The 27,064-nt window shown below is 38.3% G+C and overlaps 1 protein-coding gene across 2 annotated transcripts in view; it reads left to right on the plus strand.

Annotated features, from left to right (window-relative positions):
* YWHAE (tyrosine 3-monooxygenase/tryptophan 5-monooxygenase activation protein epsilon) overlaps positions 1 to 27,064 on the plus strand; it is a 41,172-nt gene that overhangs the window by 8,336 nt on the left and 5,772 nt on the right. For both annotated transcript variants that reach the window (XM_019755510.3, XM_019755509.3), the window contains exons 2-4: positions 20,655 to 20,854; positions 23,872 to 23,978; positions 24,623 to 24,829. In XM_019755510.3, coding sequence (XP_019611069.1) covers positions 20,655 to 20,854; positions 23,872 to 23,978; positions 24,623 to 24,829 — 514 coding nt within the window. The remainder of the gene's footprint in view (positions 1 to 20,654; positions 20,855 to 23,871; positions 23,979 to 24,622; positions 24,830 to 27,064) is intronic.

The following is a 27,064-nucleotide window of genomic DNA, read 5'->3' on the forward strand; positions in this document are numbered from 1 at the left end:
TTGTGATAATAAAATCTAATAAAAATACCATCTCCTATGTCGCGTGCTTGCTATTCTCTCAATCCTCAAAAACAACCCTGCAAAGTAGGTACCACCCATTTATGGATAAAGATTCAGAACCTAGGAAAGCTGACAACAAATAGTAACATCACTGGGATTTAGCCAAGTCTTTTTCGCTTCCAAGCTGATATTCCATTCATTTCCATACTTGTAAGCAAACATTAATCCAAACTGTTTGAAACTTTCTGTTCTTTAGATTTTAATTTTATAACTTACAAGTTGCTATGAACAGTCTTTTGCCTTAATTTTTCTATTTAGTGTTTTCTTCCATATATGAAGACGACAGAGGGGTATGTAGGTTGAATATATTTTCCAGTGGAGATGTAACAAGAGATAGTAAAACTAGCACTGGACCAGAAGTCATTAAATTTAGGGGAGGTCTGTGATGTCCATGTTTTATTTGACTATTGTCCCTTTAGACATGTCATTTAGTCTCTGGGCCTTTCTTATCTGTATAATGAGATTTCTTTTCTGAAAGCTACTTTATACACTGAATTTGCAGGCTGAAACTTCTGTGACCAGCAGTTAAGGGCTATGAAACAAATCTAAATTAAGTGCAATCTATAACGGGGTTCTATTCCAGCCAATTTAGCTACTGGTTCATTTAATAGAGAGACTCCCATTCTCTAAATTTGCATTTATATTGTTGTGTTGAGTGAATTATAAGGTTGAACTAGATGAAATCGACCGTTTCAGTCATGTATGGTTCAGCCTAGTGTGAAGTGGTGGGTGCAAGGTCTCAAGCGTTTCAGGAAGCAGCAGGATTATTGAGGGACGGTACATGAGTACTTTCTTCCGGAGGTTAGTTTTGCTTTTTGTACTTACTAAATTGATTTTATCTACGTTTCCTTTCTAGGTCTGCTGCTGCTTTTTTTCTCTTTGTCTCAGAATAGTGGATTCAGATTTATGCTGTTTGCAATTATTTTAATGCAGTGCTTTCCGGGTTACTGTGTAGTACAACTTCTGGAACTGTGCAACATAGGGACCCAGATATTTTGATCATTTTGGAGAAAAGGTGGTACATAAAATACTTTTCCCCCCAAACAAAAGTAATAGAATTTACTTTTTTTTTTTTTTTTTTTTTGCTTGTTTTCAGAATAAAGAGGATGGAAAAAAAGGCCCGTTTTCTTTCCAGGAGAGAATTATCTCAGTGGTATACTTCACGGTTGATAGAATGCAGTTGTGACAAAATGTTTGGATTTATTAGATTATGCAGTAGTAATAAGCTTCCTTAGCTGTAGCCAGTAGAATCCCATTTATTAATGTGGAATTTTTCTTACTGTTACTTATTTTAAAGAACTGCTATCCTCCTTTACCCTCCCTCAGTGTGAGAGTGTGTCTTTCTGGCTTTGAAAGCTAACTAGCCCTTACTCCTCAGCATCCTCGCTTTTACACATGGCCAGTGGATATGTTGAAGTGTTACTGTTTAATCAAGAATAGAGAAATTAAACAACGTTGAGCATTAGAAAAAATACCACTGCTTGTGACTCCTTGATATATGAGACTAAAGCTTTAGCTTTATTAAAAAGGGCTGAATATGAAAGAAGCTCTGGGACCTTATTGTTAAATACAGCAACATGGCACTCCACTACTTCTTCATGTACTTTTTCAGTAGGTGACTTTTCAGGCAGTATTTTGGGGACATTGAGGAATGACTACAGGGAACTTTGGCTTTTTCCCCTTGATAAGTTGCAGTTAAATCCGTGTTTTTCCTGCTTCCGAACAGTTAATAAATATATAGCATTAACCTGATCCTTTATCTGTATTCATTTTTTACCACTGAAGCTTTCTTACGCCTTCTTGACCCCTTACCTTTCCTCGTTTCAGAATGCTCTCGCCAGCATTTCTTTGGGAGTCATTTTTGTCTTTTCCTTTTATCCTGTTTATCACACTGCATTAATGTTCTAATTTTCTTTTCTCCACTTCTAAAAACTAAAAGAATTTTAGAACATTAGTATTATTCCATTTAGCAGTCTATTTTAGTTCTGCATGATTTTGAAGATAATTAGGTTAGGAGGATGTTTGGTTTGCTCTTATTTTAGAAGCCTTCAGGTGAAGATTATCAAGTAGACTTATTTCACTAAGATGTGATTTAAAGTATACTTTTTTTCTCTTATTTTTATATGATGTTCAGGTTTTAAGCTTAAATCTGAAAGTGATTTTTTAAAATTTACTTATACTTCTGAAGCAGAGGAATTTAGGATGATGGTCATTAAAAATAGTAGCTGGTTAAATTGCATTAAAAGTGATTTGGGCAACTTGGATATTTTCCAGCTAAAGTATTCAATGCTATATATTTTCTGCATTTTTTTTTTCAATATAGACATATTTACATATTCATGGAACATTTTAAAAATCAGAGGTGGGAAGAAAACTTGTAGTACCTGGTATTTTCTGTGAAGAAGTGTTTTGTTGTTTCTGTTTCCTTGTGTGTTATATTTCATTGTGTGTTGTATACATCTTTATATCTGATTTTGCTTAAGTTCGTATCATGGACCTTTTTCTTATGAGCTGTTGTAAATATTTTTATTGGCTACATAACATTCAGCAACAAACTAGTATGTTTTTGGCTAGTACATTGCTAGTAACACTGCAGTGAAATACTCATATCCCAAATACAATTTTCTGTAATTTGGGTTGCTTAGGAAAGATTCTGAGAAGTGGAGTTTTCTGGTCAAAGTAAGTGAACCTGAAGCTTTGGCTTGAGTGCTTCCGTTCTCTGCAAGGATTTTTCTGTTTGTAGTACCACCACTTATGAATGCGTAGTGCATACTTTTTCGTGCTACAAAAACTCATTTATTTCAATACTTTAAATGTTAAAGCGTGAAGTACATTTTCCCCCACCTTTGTCTTAATTTTTTTAAATTATAAAAGCAAAAATTAAAAGTAAAAAAAGTCAAACAGCTACAGGCATACCGAGTAAATACTGACATCTACTCTGCCCTTCCAGAAATAACTATTAATGGTTTGAATATACTTTAAGAACTTCCTCTGTGCTCAAGTGCCAGTGCATTTATAAACACAAAAACACCTTTTTATTGACTCCAATATGCTATTGATATAAGATTGCATCATTAATAAAGGAAATACTGCCGATTTTACCATGACACACCACTAAGAAAAATCGTGATTTTGGAGATGTTAATGTGAAAAAACGTTTCCTAATATAGATGATGTATACTGTATTGTTCTATAGAAATAACATACGTTATTCAGCAACATGCTTTTTACCCTCAACAAAACATTGTGAATATAAAAAAGCTTTTAAAAACAAAATTGGACCGTTTTAGCCAGATGAACATGAAAACTTAAAAAATGTATGGTTTGTTCATCTGGGCCAGTCTCTACCTTTAAAAAACAAAACTGTTCCGACGGATTTTAGTGTGCAGCCAGGGTTCAGAACCATTGGAATAGATCATTTCTCAAATGCCTGACTGAATTCAGAATCATTGAGAGTGCCTATTAAAAGTTTGGGCATTTGAGACAAAAAAGATGCACATGCCTGTGGCATTCAGATACTGCCATCCTGAAGGCACCCCAAGCCCCACAGAGCTGTCTACTCTGGCATGGCTGATAGCAGGGATGAGGCTGGGGAGATCTGAGTTGGGGAATCAGAGCTTACATTTGCTGTTTCACTTTTTTTTTTTTTAATTTATTTTTTTAATTAAATTTATTGGGGTGACAATTGTTAGTAAAATTACATAGATTTCAGGTGTACAATTCTGTATTACATCATCTATAAGTCCCATTGTGTGTTCATCACCCAGAGTCAGTTCTCCTTCCATCACCATATATTTGATCCCCCTTACCCTCATCTCCCACCCCCCACCACCCACTCCCCCACTTTTTTTTTAAGTGTCTTTTTTTTGAGGGGGGAAGGGAGGGGGAACAGGACTTTATTGGGGAACAGTATGTACTTCCACGACTTTTTTCTCCAAGTCAAGTTGTTGTCCTTTCAATCTTAGTTGTGGAGGGTGCCGTTCAGCTCTAGGTCCAGTTGCTGTTTTCTAGTTGCAGGGGACGCAGACCACCATCCCTTGCTGGAGTCGAACCGGCAACCTTGTGGTTGAGAGCCCGCGCTCCAACCAACAGCCATCCGGGGCTCAGCGGCAGCCCAGCTCAAGGTGCCATGTTCAATCTTAGTTGCAGGGGGCGCTGCCCACCATCCCTTGCGGGACTTGAGGGATTGAACTGGCAACCTTGTGGTTGAGAGCCCACTGGCCCATGTGGGAATTGAACCGGCGTCAGCCTTCGGAGTTAGCACGGAGCTCCAACTGCCTGAGCCACCGGGCCGGCCCTGCTGTTTCACTTTTTGATCCAAAAAGGAGAGTTTTAAAAGTAAATAGTAGAGATGCCAAGATGGCCACAGGAGGTAAACGCTGTGCTTACCTTCTCTCGTGACCACATCAAAATTAGAACTAAACTACAAAACCATCATTGAGAATTGCCTGAAATCTTGCCGAACCGAAGCTCTACAGCTAAAGATGTCAAAAGAAGCCACCTCAGGACTGATGGGAGGGGCCAAGATGCGGGCCGGGCTGGTCCCACACCCATGTGTGACCATTAAAGATTAAGAGGGATATTCAGCTGTGGAGGTCCCCCCCCCCCCCCCCCGAGGAGCGAGAGCTCCCAGCCCCACTACAGCCCAGGGTTCCAGTGCCGTGGAGAGAAGTCCCCATAATTTCTGGCTGTGGAAACCACCGGAGATTGTGACGGAGTGAGACGGAGTGAGATGGAGGGCGACTGCACTCCCAGGCCATCCTCTTAAAGGAACCACACAGAGACTTACCCACCAACGGAATCACTTGCTCTGAACTCCAGCGCTGGGCAACAGCTGGAAAGGCGGCAGGGACATACGGTGGGAACTGAGTTGTGTGGCTTGGTACGGGGGCTAGGGAGGTGCTTTCTCCTGGATGGAGGAGCTGGCGGAGGCAATTATTTCTTTGTTGAGCCCTCCCCCTTCCTGGTGTGCAGACCCAGGTGGCTGCCATATCTGAGTCTGTTTGTTCTCCAGGCCCTGGTCATTGGAGACCCAGCCCTGCTTACCCTTCAGGCACACCCAAGCCACTTGCAGTGGCTTTTTGGTACAAATCACCTGGCTTAGCTCAAGCTGCAGACTTTCCTAGGGCCTCAAAGGTTCTCAGAACCCAGACAAGCAGCATCTGGCTTGAGCATATCCTGTACCTCTTGCTGAGCAGCCCTAAGCTCAGCACTAGCAGCAGCCAGTGGTTCTCGGCTTGGCCTCTCAAGGTGCATCCAAGCACAGCACGGGTGGCAGTCATCTGTGGATTTCTTTGTGGGTCATGCTCAGGTGGGCTATGGGCTGTGGCTGAACTTGACCTATAGTGGATCCCCCCCCTCCAAGATGGTCCTGGGCTGGCGGCACCCCCCCCCCCCCATGGCTAGTTTTAAAACGAGATGGAGCATCACCTGGTCATTTCAAAGTATGACCACCCAAGGGATGGATTGGGCAGGCATCAGAGTCGTGTTGAGGCAGATCTGCTCTGTAGGGTCATCCCCTGTACTATAATTCCTCCACTGTAGTCATGGCCAGTCATCACAACCAGTGAGCCCAAGGGTCAGTCCCTCCCATTGATGTGCAGTTATCAACCAAGGCTGAACTACAGGAGTGCACACACAACCCACACAAGGGACACACTTGGAATGTGTGGCTCAGGTGACCAGAAAGACTGCCACTACTACACAGCATACCTACTACGTAAGGCCACTCTACTAAGCCCAGGAGACATACAGCTCTACCTAATACATAGGAACAAACAGGGAGGCCGCCAAAATGGGGAGACAAAGAAACATGTCCCAAATAAAAGAACAGAACAAAGCTCTAGAAAAACAACTTAGCAAAGTGGAGACAAGCAATCTATCCAATGCAGAATTCCAAACACTGGCTATAGGGATGCTCACGGATCTCAGGGAGATCTTTAACAAAGAGATAGGAAACATAAAAATGGAGACAGTAAACATAAAGAACCAGTAAGAAATAAAGGATACAATAGTGGAAATGAAGAGTATAGTATAGGGAATCAACAGATTAGATGAAGCCGAGGTTTGAATCAGCAATGTAGAAAATAAGGTAGCAGAAAACACCCAACCAGAACAGCAACAAGAAAAAATCCAAAAGGGGCCTCAGGGACATCAAGCATACCAACATTTGCATTATAGGGGTACTAGAAGGAGAAGAAAGAGAGCAAGGAATTGAAAACCTATTTGAAGAAATAATGACAGAAAACTTCCCTAACCTGGTGAAAGAAATAGATATACAAGCCCAGGAAGTGCAGAGAATCCCAAACAGGCCAACACCAAGACACATCCTAATTAAAATGCCAAAGGTTAAAGACAGAATCTTAAAAGCAGCAAGAGAAAAGCAGTTAGTTGCCTACAAGGGAGCCCCCCTAAGATTGTCAGCTGATTTCTCAACAGAAACTTAGAAGGTGGGAAGGGATTGGCAGGAAATATTCAAAGTGATGAAAAGTAAGGACCTGTAACCAAGAGTGCTCTACTCAGCAAAGCTATCATTTAGAATTGAAGGACAGATAAAGAGCTTCCCGACCAGAAAAAGCTAAAGGAGTTCATTATCACCAAACCAGTATTACAAGGAATCTTAGAGGGACTTATTTAAGATGGGAGGGGGTTAGGGATGGGTGAAAAGGGGAAGGGATTAAGAAGTACAAATTGGTTGTTACACAGTAGTCACGGGTATGTAGGGTATAGAATAAGGAATATAGTCAATAATAATGTAATAACTGTGTGGTGCCAGTTATTAGATCTATCAGGGTGATAGATGGGAATGGGGTTGGGGGCAGGGTGAAAAAGGTGAAGGGATTAAATACAAATTGGTAGTTACAAAATAGTCACGGGGATGTAAAGTTTAGGGAATCAGTAACATGGTAAAAACTAGGTATAGTGCCAGATGGCACTAGTTAGAGGGATCACTTCCTAAATTACATAAATGTCTAACCACTGTCCTATACACTTGAAACTAATATAAAATAATGTTGAATGTCAACTCTAATTGAAAATTAAAAAGGGGAAGAGATCAATAATATTGTGATAGCGTGGTAATAACCATATAGAGCTAGGTGGGTACTATTGAATAACTGTGATGTACACCTGAAACTAGTATACTAATTGTATGTTAGCTGTATTTCAATAAAAATAAAAGTTTGGGCATTTGGTCTGTGTACTCTAATGCGTATCTCTGGGTATACAGCTGGGTTTGACTAGCTGACCTTGTAAAGCTCCTGTCTAGAGCTCATCTCAGCTTTTTTCAGCAGTTAATTTCCAGGGATCCTGAGTTTGAGAATATTTGAATCTTTATGGCAATACTGCACAGCTTTTTTTTCTAGTTTTTGTCAAACAATGGCTAATGGTTATGTGGATATATTTGCCTTAGTGCAGTATTAGAGGGTTACTACTGTTGTGCAAATGATTAAATATTTAACATAAGTTTAAATTCATAGATGCTAATCAAATTTAACCTGATTTTAAAAAACATTATTAATAACTATCTTAGTTTAGAGTTGCACTACATACCTGTGGACTTCTTAGTATTTCTTTTGTTGATTATAGCTTGTTTATTTCTATCAGTTCTCCCTGTATCTGTCTCTATTTTTATATTCTATTTTGGTTAGTTGATACGATTAGGAATTCCCCTCTCCCCCTTCAGAAGTATCCCTAAGGATTTTTCCTGTAAATCCTTTCTTGGACTTTTTAATCAATAGTTAACTTATTTAGCGTGTGTTGGGGAATGAGTTTCCCCTTGTGAATGATAAAATAATTATAATACCTAATATAGAGGACTTTGTAGTCTAGTTTAGGGAGAACTGTGGCTGAAAACGTGAATGGTTATTGCCAACTTCTGTGATGCAGGAATTTTAGAGAAGAGGTACCAAAGGCATTACGGGCAGTAGTTGTCAGGGATAACTTGAGTGATAGATGGGATATTTATTGGGGTGGAGAAGATTTTGGATGGTGGGAGAAGGAGGTTTTTTCAGGTATATCATCAAAAATACAGCTGTGGGATGAAGCATATGAGGCCTAAGAATGGGCCTTTATCTGGGCTTCAAAGAAAAAAATGGAGTCCGATTATACAAAAGGCTTTATTAGTTTCAGATTCTAAGTTCTGTGTTCTTTATTCAGCTCATTACTGTCGCAAGCACATTGTTAACACTTCTCTAAGTGCTTATGTCCTTTTGGATTTCTGTGTGTGTGTGTAATTTTGGAAGACAGGCAAGCCAAGAAAAGAAAAGAATTTTAACGTATTGTTGACTTCCTGTTATGTGCCAGAGAGTTTTCTATGCAATCTCATTTGAACTTGTATAACCTAGTAGGAGGTATCTCCCACGTTGTAGATGAGGAAACCAGCTCAAAGAGTTTAAGTGACGTAGGTCAAATAGCACTTAATTAAACACCAAGCCAGAATGAAAATCCAATCTGGATCTTTCTGGCTATAAAGATGGTGTTTTCCTACTATGCTGTTTCCCAAAGTGTGTGTGTCTTTTGGTCCACCTTGTATTCCACCTAATAAGAGTGCAAGTGTTAGGTAGATATGACAAGAACAGTGCAAGTGTTACTAAAATAGAATGGAACCTCTGAGGCTTCCCAGACCTCCTGTTTTCTGTTTTAGCATCCTGTTTGTTTCTTAGTACTCAACACTAAATGAACTTAGGTGTCAGATTATTAATCTTGTCCACTTTAAGCCATTTAAACCTTTGCTTAAAGAAAAATCCCAGATCTTGCCAAATTGTTTACTTCAAATTGTTCCTTCCTTGTAACTCTTTTTAACACACTCTTTAAGATACTGTCATAACATTTCGCTGGTTTTAACTAATGATAGATAGCTAGTGATTACTACTATAGCATTTTATGTCCCTAGGAAAACACATTTCTCTTAAAGCTACAAATCTTAGGTTTTTATTGCATCCTTAGATCCTTTCCACATTATTTGCTATTGGAATTAAGTAAATGATTTTTTTGTAGATTGAATTACAATTTTGAGTAATGTAAAAATCTTAAGTTGTGTTTTAGCATCCCACAGATCTTGTAAATGATTTGGAAATACACTCACAAAAGTGCAAATAGCCTTTCTAAGTGATGGCATCACAAACTTTGAGCACACTTAAGCTGCTGAATTATTTATGATGAAACTAAAAACTGTCAAATTTGGCAGGGATTTAATATTTAGCAACCAATGTAAGTCAGTTTAGCTATCCGAGAATATTTCGTAACCAGCTTAATCTGATAGGTTTATTAGAGTGTAGCTCTGACAAGTCAAATTTCTTCTCCATGCTTTATGGTACAAAACTGATGTCTCCATTAGGAGAATATTAGTCAGTATGATAGAGAAAATGCATGGTATTTCATTTAGGAAAATTTTAGTCCCTATCTATATATCCCTAAATGTTAACAGCAGTCGTTCTTTGCTACCAAGATATTTAGATATTTTAGAACTCTGTAAAACAGAAAGATGTCAGTGAATTATCTATGAATTGACTATGTTTGGTGATTGTCCAAATTTTGCTTAGCTGATAATTTCACTTACTCCTTGGAAGTTGTCTCAAGTCCTCAGATCATTTGAGAGCAACGTAACACTTGGACATTGATATAGGTAACTTTCTACAGAAAGGCCCTTACTGATTTCATGAGATCAGACGTATCTTGTGTAATTCTCTTCTTCTCCTGCTTCTCTTGTGTAATTTTGACTATTCCTTTTTAAATAAAGATTATATTGTGAATTCCTCTTAAATTTAGTACCTTGGAAATTTTTCTCCCACCAAATTTGTGTACTTTCTTTTTTATATCAAATTCAATATAAACAATTTAACTTGGGACTTTTTTTGTTAGTTTTGTTTTTTTCTTTTTTCTGATTTGGGGCATTTTAAGTTGTTGCTTTGATGCCATTAACTATAGACAAAATTTGTGGTCTGCATTATTTGCCCATAGTCCTATGTTCCTATATGTATCTCTGCTCTTTTAAATAATGTCTGATTTTACTTGACAGCCTTTTTTATTTTAGTGTCGTTTCATTGGCTATTTTTTTTTTTTTTTAAAGGTATGTTGAGACACTGGAGTGTTCCCAACCTCCTTTTCCCAACTTCTTGTACTTAGTAGGGTCATGTGAACTGTTTTGGCCAGTGAAATGTGAGCAGAGGTTATATGTGTAATGTGTGTAGGGCAGTGAACAAAACCCTTTCTTGATTCTTCTGTTTCTCCCCTTGCTTCCCTTACCAGGGAAGCCTCAGTAGCAAATGGTCCAACTCCAAGATGGTGGATGCTCACTTAAACATTTAAGTGAGAAAGAGGCCTTTGTTGTGTAAAGCATCTGAGATTTGGGGAGTAATTTTGTTTCTAAGAACACCTATGCTATCTTGTGGGGAGAGTCATCAGTCACAATTCAGAGCTATTGATTCTTTAGAAAAGGTTTAGAACGTGTTTAGTGTCTCTTGTGCTTTCAATTTTGAGATGCTATTAATAAGTAGGTTACATCCAGGTTTCTCTGCTTTCCAGAATCTTAGGGGAGGCAGAGCTGTTTCAGAATTATGTGCCAGCTTCTCAAAAAATGAATGAAGTCATCCTTTGGCTGGTTTGTTAAATACGTACATGCCATATGAAGAACATTTTGCTTTCGTGGCGTGCTTCAGTCTGAACGAATCATAACACTGTGCACGCTAATTCTCTCGTGGAGATCCTTCTTTTTCATTCCTTAATTTCTAAACCACATCTCTTCAGAGCTAAGTTTTGAGATTTTTAAGGCAGACATTTTATCACGTTAAGTTCTCTGGCCAGCCTGAGCTCTTTTATTTTAGGTCTTTTAGTTCTCCCTTTGGTCCTCAATCTAGCTATCTCTCATAACTGTTGCTGGCGTAGGTCTGGGTTCCTTTTTGGTTATTTTTTTAGTTGCAGACCCCTCCCCCATGCAGACATCAGGTTTTCCTTTGCTGCTGTACTTCTCTTTTCTCACTTTTAGCCCAGAAGACACATTTTTACTACATATGGTACAAGAGCCATTCATCTTCATACAGGGATCCTAGCTCGCAGTGTTAATAGTTTCTTTGATAATCATAAGATGGGAACATTCTTAAAATCTAAACTGTTGACACTCCCTAAGTTTTTTCCTTTATCATCAAAGGATAAAAGACTCTTCCTCAGCAATTGGGAAGATCCTTCAATATATGTTCTCTTCCCTTGTTCTCTTCTGGTGCAGAATGGCTTTCTGTGATGGTGAATCTTTTTATTGTACTTATCATTATTTCCAAGTGTTCAGTTGTTTTGTGAAGTGTCTATAAGGTAATAGTCATCATGTGATAAAGGAAAACTCAATGTGAGGGAAAGGATGGTGGCATTTTATTGAAAAGTACAGATCGTACCCTACCATTTTTGATTTAACAATAGATCTTCCTCTTTTGTGCTCTTGTTTAATAGAACTATTATACTATCTCAGAGGGTAAAGACTTATCTGTATGTCAGTCCAGGTGTATGCATATAAAATATATTCTGATGGATCCCAAACTAACAACCACCAACCATGCCTGATAACTAACAGTTGGTCTGAAGAGATTTTTACAAAGGTGAATTTTATAGTTTTGCAATTTACAGAGGTACCTTGCTTTTTCGCCACACTTTTTCCCTGTGATAGTTTTGTGTTACCCCTAAGATAACTTCTCATTCTTTCCATTTGACATAGTGATTTGTGAAGCTTGTCTTCTTGCAAGCCAGAAATAAATTTATTGTCTGAAGTTTCTTCTCATGTTTGTTCGGAGGAGTTTCTTTTCAGCAGTCCCCAGGCATCTGAAGATTCCACTGCCATCATGGTCACGTCTGTCATCTGGATTACTTTTTATTGAGAAAGGGACTGCAGAGTTTGGGGCAGAGCTACTTATCTTAGTCTTTTTGTGTGTGTGTGTTAAAATACACTTAACAAAATCCGCCATCTTAACCATTTCTAAATGTACAGTTTAGTGGTATTAGATACATTCACATTTTTGTGCAGCCATCACCACCATTCGTCCCAATAACTCTTAAACTGAAACTGTACGTATTAAACAGTTCCTCCATTCTCTCCTTCCCGCAGCCCCTGGAAACTATCATTATACTTTCTGTCTTTGTGATGTTAACTAATCTAAGGACATCGACTAAGTACAGTTAATGCAGTATTTGTATTTTGTGACTGGCTTTTTTGTCTTAGCATTAATGTTCTCAAGAGTCATCCATGTTGTAGCATATTGTAGAATTTCCTTTCTTTTTAAGGGTGAATGATATTCCGTTGTATATACACACACCTCCTTTTGCTTGCGCATTCCTCCATCAGTGGAGACGGGTTGCTTCCCCTTTTAGCTGCTATGCGTAGTGCTGCTTTGAACATGTGTGTACAACTATCTCTTCAAGACTCTGCTTTCAGTTCTTTTCACTATATACCCAGAGATTGTAATTGCTGGGTCATATAGTTCTATTTTAAATATTTTTTGGGGAATCACCTTACTGTTTTTTTACATAGCAACCATACCATTTTACGCACCCACCAACAGGGCACAGGTCCATTTTCTCCACATCATCATCACTCCTTGTTTTTTTAAATAGTAGCCATCCTAATGGGTGTGAGGTGCAGGATCATCTTAGTGGTTTAAAGAAAAGAAGAGCTCGTTCCTCTTAAATGGTTTTGCTGTAGGAGCTCTTGATTGGGACTCAAATCTGGTTATTGTATAAAGTGGCACTTTTCTATTTTCTGTTATAGGTTGCTTTGATGGGCTTATCCCCCTCCCCCCCGCCCCTTTTAATACCAGCCAGCCACTTTATAAAAGGCAGGTTAAAACCCTATACATTCTGCCTGCCTTTGACAAGTCAGTAAGGCTTCTATATACAGTATGCAGGGTTCTCAGGCTATCCCCAAATACCTTGGCTCTTATACTGTATAATGAAATGGTGTCGGTTTTTAGTCCTTTCTTATACAAGATCAGATCATATAATATTAGATACTTTATATTTTAAGTCTCTGTAGATGCCAGTCTTTTTTCCCCCCTCCCGCCTTCCTCTCCCCCCCCCCCCCCCCAGCTCTGAGTCAAGCCATTGTTCTTGGTCTAGCTGTGGAGGACACAGCTCCCTGACCCATGTCAGTACGGTATTATGAGCCTTGTGCTCTCTCCGGCTGAGCCAGTCGGTCGCCGGCCACCGGCCGGCCGGTCATCACGGCTCACGGCATCTCGCGCTGGTTGCTGGCTGCTCATGCTGACCACCGGCCTCTCACGGCAGCACATGCTGCCCACTGGCCGCTCACCGGCAGCCCAGCTATTGTTCTCAATCTAGCTAGAGGGTGCAGCTCCCTGGCCCATGTGGGAATCGAGTGCTCTCCAACCACCTGAGCCACCTGACAGCCCCTAGATACCTTAGTCTTGTTAGTTGGTAATATTTTATGTATAGGCATTTTTCTAAAATGTGGTAACATAGGAAACCTGTAGTGAATTCCCTCTTACATGCTGGGGGTGCCAAAAAAATAACATTTTAAGAAAGGAAAAAAAGCTATTACTATATACTGATAACAAAAGATGAATACAAGTCACATTTGACTTCCGCAATTAAAAGCGGTGCTCAAAGTGGTTACCATCAGCGTCCAGACACTTCTGATTACGGCGAACTGCTTAAACAACGTTGACCAAAGGGTTAACGTTGCTTAAAATGTGTATTCATTTTTTTGGCACCCCTGATATATATTTAACGAACAGACCTCAGACCTTCAGGATGGTTTTTGGGCCTCAGAGACTTCTTTAGGGAGAGACATAATAAAATTTTCTTCTAAATAAAATGGGCTGCAGCAAAGGGCCTATTGAAATTGCTGAGAAAAGACTGTATAGAGTCTGGTTCTATCTAGAGAGGATCCTTAAACAGGTTTCATTTACCTAGGACAGTCAAGCCCACCAGAATGTATTTTTCAATCTCAATTTAACATAGTGTCTTACCCTCTTCATTCTTTCAAGTATTTGTGTGCCTTTTGTGGCATTAGATATTGTGTTCCTCTTTATAGAGATAGAAAGATACACACAGTTCATGTCCTTTTAGAAAGGTAAAATTTGATGGGAAGAAAAACACTGATCCTTAACATAGGGAAATACAAACATGGATTGGAGAGTATAGGAACGTTTCACAGAATATGATGTTTGAGTTTGATCCAGGAAGATAAACAGATTCGTAGGCAAAGAGGAAATGTCATTGGCCTACTGATCACTTTTACGTAAAGTAAACACAGGACCTTCAGAAGCTTAAGTGACTGAACCTTTTTAAGGCAGTGTTTGATGCTAAGGCTCTTTACTTGCGGAACTCGGGGCGATTGCCCTCAATGTTCTTAGACTTAAGAATTTGTTTCTATGAACACTCTACTTGGAAAGTTAGTAGAATGTGGTTGTTAAGATCTCAGGTGCTTAAGTTTGATTGTCTAAGTTTGAATTTTGGTTTTACCACTTATTAGCTGTGTGGCTTTAGGCAGGTTACTCTTAGTTTCAGTTTTCTGTCTTTAAAGTCAAGATTGTGAGTTGTAACAGCTGACAAACATTTTTTGTTTCCATGTTGGGAGAAATTATGGTTATGAGCTGGTATGTTTTGGTACAAGGCACGTGAATCGTGTCAGCCAGTACAGAGCGCGCTCCTTTCCCCATGACGGATTGTGAACAGTTTGTTTCCATTCTGACCTTGCCTCTCACTAGGAACTGGAGAATTAGGTCTTGTGGTAGATTGTAGTCAAGTGTAGATGTGCCCCTTTGTAGATCTTGTACTTTGTTTTTAAAAGATAATTGAAACTCAGAAGAGACTTGTTTTAACCAGCTTTCAGAGACAATCTTGGGATGTGGATGTAGAGGTGTTAGTGGCATGGGAATATCTGCTCTCTACTGGGTATCTACTGGTGGGTAACTGAGGTGAAAAGGTATGTTCTAAGCAGGAATAAATCATATTTTAATGGATTAATAAGAGCTTGTGTCTTTGTTGTCATTGAAACTATCTTGAATCTGTTCTCCCTTCTCCTTGAATCTGTTCTTATAAAAGCAAATAGAAGGATCCCCGTACAGATGAATTCAAACAAAAATCCAAATCTGGGGCAATATGATTAAATCAAAACACAACTTGAGTCAGATTGCCTGTGTTGTAATCTACTGAATTTGATTTTTGAGCAAGTTTAACCTCTACATTAATTTGCTTGTATAAAATGAGGATAATACCTGCTTCAAAGGTCTGTTGAGAAGATTAAATGCATTTGTACATGCAAAGCATTTGGAACAGTGCTTGGCATGAGGTGTTTTATTTATAAATGAATTTACTGAATGAATGTGTAAATACTTCAAAGAGCAAAACCAAGAACCAAAGTTAAAGTCTGGGTGAAAAATATTTGACTCTTTGGGAGGATAGTCCAGTAACAAATAGAGGCAAACTGGTGTAAAGTAATGAATGTCTAACTAGGCTATTAGCTCACAGTGAATGGGAAGTGACCTGGAACCATAGCCCCCTTCCCTTTTTTTTAAATGGGGGAATATTGGGGAAGAGTGTGTATCTCCAGGGCCCAGCAGCTCCAAGTCCAGTGGCTGTTTTCAATCTTAGTTGCAGGGGGTGCAGCCCACTATCCCATGTGGGAATCGAACTGGAACCTTGTTGAGAGCTCGTGCTCTAACCAGCTGAGCCATCCGGCCGCCCCAAAACAGTTTTAATCAGCATATTTAAGATGCCCTTTTTGAGTTGTGGGGATTATATGTCCCAGAGTTTCTGTAACAGTAGTGATGTTCAGCTACCCATTGTCCCCAAACTAACAGAAGTCCCAGAAATTGTATTTTATTGCCCAAACTTCATGTACCAAAATGCCTTTGCTTGCATCCGCAATAGTGATTTAACCATGAGTCGCAGTTCTCTGGTCATAAATTATGATCATATTTGCTGTAAACAGATTTGACAGTTTTCCCTGTCTCAGAAATGCTTAGATCACATTGATGAAATGGTTGCTGCTAAGATGATTTCATGAAATGCTAGTTGAGAAATTTATGTGAATATAATTGGTGTTAATCCTCTATTGATGGAGGTTTGAGGGTGTGGTCCTTCTAGACTGGATAAATCAGAGCTTTAACATAGTTTGTGGGCTGTGTCACAGTTCAGATCATGCTTCTGTTGCTGGTAAAGTGATAAGGATGACACCAGTGTCATCATAAGAGCTTCATTATAGTCATAATTTGTACAAAACATTGATTGTAGAACTTTTAGTGGTAGTAGGAAGGCTCTTTCCTCTTCTAGACTTTTGCTACTCCACTATCCCTTAACCTGCTACCTTCAGGAATGGGGAAATTGCTGAAGATGAAGAGGAATAGTTGGGGTTTTACAAGTAACCCCTACAACTCAGCAGTAAAAAGGCAAATAACTCAATTAAAAAATTGGCAAAGCATATAAATATTTTCCCCAGAATATCTACAAATGGCCAAGGAAATGCAGATCAAAACCATGAGATACCAACCACTTTTATACCCACTTGGATGACTTTTTTTAAAAAAAGGAAACTAGTGTTGGTGAAAATATGGAGAAATTAGAATCCTCTTACATTGCTGGTGGGAATGTAAAAATGGTGTAGCTCCTATTAACACGTTGCGTACGGCGGGGTTTAAATCCCTCGTGAAGATTCTCGTGATCCGTACGCAACGTGTTAAAAACAGTTTGGCAGTTCCTCAAAGTTACCATGTGACCCTGCACTTCCACTCCTAGGTGTTATATGTGTGTATGTATACACACACGCTCACACACATACATACACACGAGACTTGAAAACATACGAATGTTCACAGCAACATTATTCATAATAGCCCCCCCCCAAAATAAAGGAACTTCAACTGAAATGTCCATTAACTGATGAAGGGATAAATAAAATGTGGTGTGTCCATATATATAGTAAGTGAAGTATTGGTAGGTGCCGCACTATGAATGAACCTTGAAACATGCCAGGTGAAAGAAGCCAGTCATAACAGGCAGCATATTACATGGTCCCGTTTATATATCCATAGAGATGAAAAGTAGATTGATGAGTGGTTGCCTGCGGTGAGCGAGTTGTGGGTAACGGGAGTGACTGCGAATGGTTATGGAGCTTTTCTTTTTCGAGTGATGAAAATGTTATAAAATTGGTTGTAGTGACGGTTGTACGATTTAAACGGGTGAATTGTATGTGAATTAGAGATCAATAAAGCTGTTAATAAAAGTGGGTAACTGCTGCTTCTGTAGTTGTATCAGTCTTCTGTGCATTGTTTTGTGGCTTTCTAAATGAAGGGAATTATATACTTAACTGATTCAGGGATAGTAGTCTATATTGAGTCTTTTAAATATATTTCCCTCCACACTTTAAAAATACTGTTCTTTGTTGAAAAATTTTAAAGCACAGAAATTTGAAGAAAATCTAGACCATCTGGAATAGTTCCCAGAGACAGATCATTATTAAATTTTTGATGGGTTTAGATATTGTGTATAGTTTTCCCACATATAGTGTTGCAAAGTCCTACAATTTTAAAGAATTAATATTCTTTTTGGTGTAGCTAGGTTATTTTTTTCATTGTTTTTGGGGGACCAATTTAGAAAAGTGAATTAATGGTTTGCTTAAATTTTTTTTAATTTTCAATTACAGTCAACACTATTATACTAGTTTCAGGTGTACAGCATAGTGATTAGACTATCTATCTATCTATTTATTTATTTATTTATTTAATTGGGGAAGGGGAATAGGACTTTATTGGGGAACAGTGTGTACTTCCAGGACTTTTTTCCAAGTCAAGTTGTCCTTTCAGTCTTAGTTGTGGAGGGCGCAGCTCAGCTCCAGGTCCAGTTGCCGTTGCTAGTTGCAGGGGGCGCAGCCCACCATCCCTTGCAGGAGTCGAACCGGCAACCTTGTGGTTGAGAAGATGCGCTCCAACCAACTGAGCCATCCGGGAGCTCAGTGGCAGCTCAGCTCAAGGTGCCTGTTCAATCTTAGTTGCAGGGGGCAGAGCCCACCATCCCTTGCGGGACTCGAGGAATCGAACCGGCAACCTTGTGGTTGAGAGCCCAATGGCCCATGTGGGAATCGAACCGGCAGCCTTCGGAGTCAGGAGCATGGTGCTCTAATTGCCTGAGCCACCGGGCTGGCCCAACATTTATATAACTTATGAAGTGATCCTCTGATAAGCCTAGTACCCTCCTGGCACCATATATAGTTATTACCGTGTTTCCTCGAAAATTAGACCGGGTCTTAATTTTTGCTCCAAAAGATGCATTAGGGCATATTTTCAGGGGATGTCTTATTTTTTCATGTACAACAATCTACATTTATTCAAATACAGTCATGTCATCTTCTTCTGGAACATCGTCATAACGTGCTAAATGCCAGTGATCTGTCCAGTGATCTTAACTGGGGCTTATTTTTGGGGTAGGTCTTATTTTTGGGGAAACACGGTACAATTTTATTGACTACATTCCCTGTGCTGTACTTTTACATCCCCGTGACTATTTTGTAACTGCCAGTATGTACTTAATACCTTCATCGTTTTCACTCAGTCCCCCAACCCCTCTCCCACCTGGCAACCACCAGTTTGTTCTCTGTATCTATGAATTTGTTTTACCTCTGAGGTATGTTTGATTTGTTTATTAGTTTTTGAAAACCAACTAGTAATTGTAGAAGTGAGCTTGAAATGAAACCCTTTTACTCCACTGGCCCTAAATTTAGCCTTTTTTCCATGACTATGGTTTTTCAAACATTGGATGTTTGAAATGAATGACTAGGCTCCTACAAATTGTCTTATCACCATATTCCCTAATATTCCTTGTTTTAGAACTGCATTTTTGAATATGCACTTTTAAAAATTAGTTTCAGGTGTACAAAACACCATAATTGACATTTATACCCCTCTCAAAGTGATAGCCCCTCTCCCCTAATCTACCCCTTTGATATGGTATATAAGCAGCTGTTACACTTCCACTGACTATTCTTATGCTGTACTCCACATCCTGTGACTAGATGTATATTAAAAACGCACTTTCTAAAAACTGCATTTTTCAGAACTGCTTTATTAGCTTTATTGAGGTCTAATTTATATACGATAAAGTATACCACTTTTAAATGTACAAATCATTGTTTTGATACATGCATTAAGTTGTGTAACTGTTACCACAGTAGAACAATTCTATTCCTCCCCCCACCTCAATTTTCCTTGTATTCCTTTGCACACAAACCCCTCACTTCACCCCCATACCCTGGAAACCACTTAATTTGCTTTCTGTCTTTATAGTTATGTATTTTCTATAACTCGATTCAAGTGGAATCATACTGTCTTTTTTGGTCTGTTTTTTTCAGTTAGCATGAAGTTTTGAAATTCATTTTTATTCTTGAGTAGTATTCCATCATATAGACAGACAATTGGGTTGTTTTCATCTTCTGGCTATTAAGAATAAAGTTGCTGTGAACATTTGTGTAAAAGTGTTTGTGAATATACATTTTTATTTTATTTATATTTTTATTTTTACTGGGTAATACCTAGGAGTGGGGTTGCTGATTCTTAGGGTGTTGGATTATATAAGAAACTAGTGAACTGTTTTTCAAAGACATTACATCTTAATATTTGTATTAACTGATATTCCTGAAACGATAATTTTTTAAAACAGGTATTTTCCTGGGATTACACGTAATTTAACATACCATTAAGCAGTGTTTCATAAAGTCACCGTCTGCGTCATACCTTAAGGTATGCTTATGCTTAGAGTGTTAACGAATGCTATAAGGGTGCGTGTTAAAATGCAGGCCCGTGGGTCTCATCACCGAAATTCTGAATCACTGAAGTTGGAGAGCCACTGGTAATACAGCATTTAGTTTTCTCTAAAAGCATAGTTTTCATTAATGTATTTATTCAGTTAGTGTTTACTGAGCAGTTTCTGGTTCTTCCTTTACATTGTGTTACCTATTTTTTTCCCTATACTTGGGGTCTCCCAAGGATTATCTGGGCCTCTTTCTTTGCTTGCCACCTAGTGGTAACAAATGGGAACCATCAAGAGTTTTGCCGATGAATGAATTCATAGGAGGTGTGCAGTGTCCTGAAGGAGGAAGGATGGGAACATCCAAAGATAATAACCAAATGCTCAGTACATGTTTGCTATGTGAATGAATTCCCCTTCCTCCCGTAACTCTTATTTGGGAAACATACTTTATCTGTATTTGGAAATAATTTATTTGTAAGAAAATACATGTTAGATAGAGCCTGTGAATTTGTAATCTTTGTCTTAAACTGCCAGCTCAATTATTTTTACTGGGAAATAAGTAGGTGTGTGTTCCTAGTTACCTTATTTAATATGAGAGAGAGGCTGCCAAACCATACTATATACTACTAGGTACTGTTTGAAGTTGTTCTGATTCCATACAACGTATAGTTCAGATTCTCTTGTTCTAGGCTCTTAGTTTACTTTCTTTTAGTTTTTTACTCACGTTAGTTTTTATTGTATTTTCACTAAAATTTTTTTATTTTATATTAGCTTAACAGAAAAAAGACCTACTGAAACGAGATATGTTAACAAAACTTAGTTTTTGCGGTCTATTTTATTTTCTTGTATAGAAATGGTGGAATCAATGAAGAAAGTAGCAGGGATGGATGTGGAGTTGACAGTTGAAGAAAGAAACCTCCTATCTGTTGCATATAAAAATGTGATTGGAGCTAGAAGAGCTTCCTGGAGAATAATCAGCAGCATTGAACAGAAAGAAGAAAACAAGGGAGGAGAAGACAAACTAAAAATGATTCGGGAATATCGGCAAATGGTGAGATTGTCGTATCCTGGATATCTTTAAAGAAAGGTGCCTTAGGTGTTGGATATTTTAGATCACAGCGTAGTATACACTTGTTGTATATGTGTAATAGATATTTTATATTTTAATGGACTTGCATCTTTTACTCACCTGAATTAGGAATTACAGGCTATATAATATTTCAAGACAGAGGTGGAGAACTTTTTTCCCTGGAAGCTGCAGAGAGTGGTGTTCAATTTTGAGCAGCGCACAAGTGAAAAACTAATTTAATCTTTGTTTTTATTGTTGTAACTGCAAAATACTTCATAGAGTGATTTGAAATTACCACTCGGCAATTTAACAAATATTTGCCTCATACATGTTTATATACATTTATATAATATTTTTCTTACTGTGGGTTTTGGTCCAAGAGGTTTGCTAGCCATTGATATTGCATAGTGGTTCTCAATCAGAGGGTGGTTTTGCTTCTCAGAGGACATTTGGCAATGTCCAGAGACATTTTTGGTTGTCGCAACTTGAAGGGTGCTCCTGGCATCTAGTGGGAAGGAGGAGGGATGCTGCTAAACGTTGTTCTGTGCATAGGGCAGCCCCCCGCAACAACAGGTGATCCCCAAATGTCAGGTGTGCTGCTCTGGAGAAGCATCCTAGACGAAGACGTAGGTATATGAACACAGTGCAGCGAGGGAGATTACAGAAGCGGGCGCCAAGGAGCGTGGGAGTGCGCTCATCAAGGGGAGGGAAAGGGAAAACACAGGTGACTATCTCCAGCTCTGCTGGAAACTCTTCTGAGTGGGAAGATATTTATAATGTACGTAATTGCGCACGATATTGTATTTAATCTTTAAATGACCCCTGTAAAGGGTAGGTATTACTCCAATTTATAGACGGGAAAACTAAGGTTCTGAGTGCTTAACATATCTGAACGATTAACAACTTGATTAACTTAACTCACGTAGAAGCTTGGTGAGCTGATCTCACTGTGACCATTACCCTCAAATATGTTGGAACAAAGAATATAGATTGTCAGACAAGTTTGGTGTCTCAGAGGGGTGAGGAAATGAGAAAGTTGAAAGTGAAGAAAGAGAAGTCTTGTGTTAGATGTGGGATTTGGGCTAATTAGGAAAGGAAATGGGAAGTAGAGAGGTACTGATAAATTGGGAGATGAAAGATTCAAGAGGCTGAAGGTCTTAATGAGTCCCTAAGTAGGAATAACAGGAGTAAAATAACTATAAAAGGAAGTTATAGTCCAGCAGTGAAATGTTAGAATTTAAGACTTCTAGGATAGAGGAGCCACAGTTAGGGGTACTGACAAGTGAAGGTCATGGAGTTGAGATCAAGGAACTGTGTTGAAAGAAACATGGGTGATAATACTTTGGTGTGATTCCAAGAATTGGAGAGGTAGGCTGTAGGTACTCAGTGTGGCTGCAGGGCCTACAGATTCTGTTGATGACAGAAACAGAAATTAGAACCTAAAGGATGAGCTTCCAAGAAGGAGGGGTTTGGAGTAATAGGAGAGCAGTTATACCGAGTCAGTGAGGACCTAAGAAAATTCAGAAATCTTCCTTCTCCTAGAGCAAGCTCTACTTTAAAAGCCACAGGGGAGGTAGTTTATTCAGGAAAGAGCTATAGTTTCATTTAGGGTCAGGATAAGATCATAGGAAAGGAGAGAGTGGGAAAATTATTTACAAAGGAAAGTAGGTTACAGAGAGCATGAGAAGAACTTGGGAAAGGTTCAGCAGGGTCACTGAATTAATAGAAAACGAGGAGAGCAAGATATGAGGTCAGACAATGAAGATCGTGAACTCATCCTAGAAAAAGTGCGACATACCTCATTGCTGAATATCACTACGATCACCTTCGAAGTACTCCCCTTGGGAAGCTATGCACTGATGCTAGCACCTAGTCCACCCTTCAGAGCAATTTTGGAACTCTTTCTGGAATGGCCATCAGAGCTGTCGTCGTATTACCCTTGATGTCCTGAATGTCATCAAAATGTCTTTCTCTATCTTCAGGTATAGAAAGAAGTCATTGGGGGCCAGATCAGGTGAGGAGGGAGGGTGTTCCAATACAGTTATTTGTTTACTGGCTAAAAACTCCCTCACAGACAGTGCCCTGTGAGCTGGTGCATTGTCGTGATGCAAGAGCCATGAATTGTTGGTGAAAAGTTCAGGTCGTTTAATTTTTTTCATGTAACCTTTTCAGCACTTCCAAATAGTAAATGTCATTAACTGTCTAGTTAGTATAAATTCAAAATAATCCCTCTGATAAAAAAGGTTAGCAACATGGTTGCAACAAGTTCGCGAACTTAATTGTCAGACTTAGTTGTCAGACTTCGTGTATATTTATGTGTGTGGGGGAAGTGGTGTGCTTTTTTGGCATGAAAAATGAATTGAGATGAGAGGCAATATTTATTTTGGTATGAAGAGTTTTGGTGCCACGACTGGCTATGGATCTCTACCACTAAAGTGATTGACTGTTGAGCATGGCAGTGATTAGGAATCTGAGCACTAGAGGCAAGCAAATTGCATTGGTTTGAATTTTTATTCCACCCCTTGTAAACTGACGGTAGGCATGCGAACTCCCCTGGTTCAAATCCTAGCCCTGCCTCTTAAGTTCTTTAAGTTGGTGAACTTGGGGCAGATATCATAATCTTTGTTTTCCAATGTAAATGGAGTCAATAGTTGTTACCTTATTTAAAAAGTTAATATAAGTGCACAGCACTTAAGAAGTAAATTAGTGTTACTCTTCTGTACCTGAGCTATGAATTCATTTTTTTAAAAAAGCACTTAAAAAGAAAAACCACGGAAGAATACATAAAAGTGAAAAAAAACAACAACACTTAAGTAATAGCACTAAAAAGAAGAAAATTTCTATAACCTCGAGGCAACTTTACTAAGAGGAGTGGGTGGAGGTTTAGAAAGGAATGCATACTCTGTTTAATATGGCTCTCTTCAAAATGAGAGGTAGAATGTGTGCTAATTTATATAATTTCTTAGACATAAACACTTTTTGACCTTTTTTTTCCCCAGGTTGAGACTGAATTAAAGTTAATCTGTTGTGACATTCTGGATGTACTGGACAAACACCTCATTCCAGCAGCTAACACTGGCGAGTCCAAGGTTTTCTATTATAAAATGTAGGTTCTATATTAGAAGGCAAAATGTCAGATTAAATGTTGGCCTTCTTAGAATCATTTTTTCTATGTAGGTTTTCAACTTTAAGAATAGTTGTTTAATGTTGTAAGGATAGTTATAGATGGGAGGAGTAATTCTCAAATTAATTTTTGTATACTCATTTGCAAATTACGTGCTAATGAAATATTACTGTTGAATTTAGATGGTCACACTATTAACTGTAAAAATGTGCTAAGGTGTTTGCTTTACCTATTTACATTCATTTACCTGTGGGGTTCCCCCAGCTACTGCAGTGCTTACCTAGTTTAATCTTAACATTTTTATACAGAAGTTTTATTTCATGATTAGCAAACTGTTGTGACATTCTTTGGAACCACTTTGGTATTTAATTTTAGTCTATGAAGTGATAACTTATTTCATTTTAAGATTTTTCATTAATTTTTCTTAAGATTTTGCTTATGTTTGGCAATCTGAACTCTCTAAGGAGGAAAACTAAATAGATGAGTCAGTCATTCCTGAAAAAGACTTTTTAAAATTATTTAAGTATACCTGTTGATTGTTAAATCTCTTTTACATAGAAAGTTTTTAAGTTTATTTTTCATTTAAAAAGCATTATTCCTAATTCTGTTTTTTTGTTTTGTTTTAGGAAAGGGGACTACCACAGGTATCTGGCTGAATTTGCCACAGGAAATGACAGGAAGGAGGCTGCCGAGAACAGCCTAGTGGCTTATAAAGCTGCTAGTGATATTGCAATGACAGAACTTCCACCCACGCATCCGATTCGTTTGGGTCTTGCTCTCAATTTCTCCGTATTCTACTATGAAATTCTTAATTCCCCTGACCGTGCCTGCAGGTAAGTCAAGAAAGAATAAAAGCTCTCATGGTGAACGTGAAAAAAGTTACAAAGGAAAAGAGCTGTTTGTTTTTCTTTCTCGTTCCCTGGGACTGCCTTTGAAGGTTTGGCTGTGTAATAATTCTTTTGGCTCTCAGTGAAAATATTTTGGATAATGTAAAAACAGACCTACCTCAATTCAAGACATACTTACCTCAGTTCACTAGGATAGCAGGATAATTATGTTGATAGGGAAAAATTTTATTAGTAGATTAAAAAGAATTTCTAACTTATTAAGAGAGGGTGAGAGAGGAATTAGAAAATTGTCTTCATTTTTGTATATTAGCTTTCAGTCTTTGCGGGTGTATTTTTAATATAGTAATGCTTATGCTCTTATACGTACCATTTTGTATTTTACATTTTTAAATAGTTTTCTATCTCATTGATGTATTAAACTATTCCAAGTTTTAATATAAATAACCAACTTAAGGAATATCTTTATGCACATAGGTTTTTACTTTTTAAAAATTGTGGTGAAATATACGTTATATGAGATTTATTATTCTAACCATTTAAAAATGTTCAACGACACCACTATATATTTCCAAAACTTTTTCATCACTTGAAACAAATTATAACCGTGAGACAGTAACGCCATATTTCCCCTCTCCTAAGCCTCTGGTAATTGCTGAGTTTGGCTAGTTTAGGTAGGTACCTCATATAATTGGAGTAATACACAGTTGACCCTTGAACAATAAGAGGGTTAGGGGCTCTGACCTCCCCCTGCACAGTGAGAAATCTACATTAACTTTTGACTTCTTAAAAACTTAATTGCTAATAGCCTGCTTTTGACCAGAAGTCTTACTGATAACATAAACAGTCAACGCATATTTCGTATGTTATATGTATTATATACTGTATTCTTACAATAAAATAAACCAGAGAAAAGAAAATGTTATTAAGAAAACGATAAGGAAAATACATATATTTTACACATACATGATATTTTCTTAATATTTTTATTGTTTCTAGGCTATGTGTATGTGGTTTGTGAGTTTTTTCAAATTGTTGCAGATCTCCAAAATTTTTTCTAATATACTATTCATTGAATAAAAATTATGTATCAGTGGACCCATGCAATTCAAACCCATGTTCAAGGGTCATCTGTATTTGTCCTTTTTGTACGTTCAGTATTCTTGAGTATGTAGGAACCAGCTATTCCATGAAAGAGATTTTCCTAATGTAAGGTGGATTCATTTGAATGCAAACCATTATTCATCTAAAAACATTCTAAACGGCTAGTTGAGTTTGTCCAAATAGATATGTCTTAACTGAAGATACAGCTATATGTTTGGTTTATAGTATTGGTTGAGTCTTTCATTGTCATTCTCCAGTCTAGCTGTCCCATACATGGGTGGCTTCAGACAAGTCACCTCCATGCCTTTGCTCAGGTTTTTGCTTTAATCTGAAGTGTGCCATTTATGCTCTTTTCCTATCCATTAAATTAGTTCAATTTTTTTTTTAAAGATTTTATTGGGGAAGGGGAACAGGATTTTATTGGGGAACAGTGTGTACTTCCAAGATTTTTTCCAAGTCAAGTTGTCCTTTCAGTCTTAGTTGTGGAGGGTGCAGCAGTTCAGCTCCAGGTCCAGTTGCCGTTGTTAGTTGTAGGGGGCACAGCCCACCATCCCTTGTGGGAGTCGGAGTAGAACAGGCAGCCTTGTGGTTGAGAGCCCACTGGACCATGTGGGAATCCAACCAGCAGCCTTCGGAGTTAGGAGCATGGAGCTCCAACTGCCTTAGCCACCGGGCCGGCCCTAAATTAGATCAGTTATGACTTCCCCATTTGTTCTGCTTCTGGGTCCCTGAAACACTTTGTTCAGAATAGCCCTTCATTCTTTCATAATAGTTATTTATGTGTCAGTCCTCTATTTCTAGATGTTTAAAGTTTATTGTGGACTCAGATTATGTTTCTTTGCTCTTTTCTGTTCCCCACCAGTGTCCAGTATTCACTTGTGCATAGTACACGGTTCTCCGTAAATGTGGATTTTGTTTCTTTTAAATTACAGTAAATAACTTATATGATTACTTTTCCATGGGTTCTGTATTGTCCCTTTTTTTTGCTTCCTTTATTTTTTGAAAAAATGCTTTTGTGTTAAAACTATTAAATAAGTGAGCTATTGATTAGAATTTGGAAATACCTTTATTCATGTATTTTGGTGGTGCTTTAGTTTGGAATTTGGTCTATATAATCTG

Source organism: Rhinolophus sinicus, chromosome 12, assembly GCF_057876585.1.
Source record: "Rhinolophus sinicus isolate RSI-liver-muscle chromosome 12, RSI-T2T, whole genome shotgun sequence".
In the NCBI taxonomy this organism is placed as follows: Eukaryota; Metazoa; Chordata; class Mammalia; order Chiroptera; family Rhinolophidae; genus Rhinolophus; species Rhinolophus sinicus.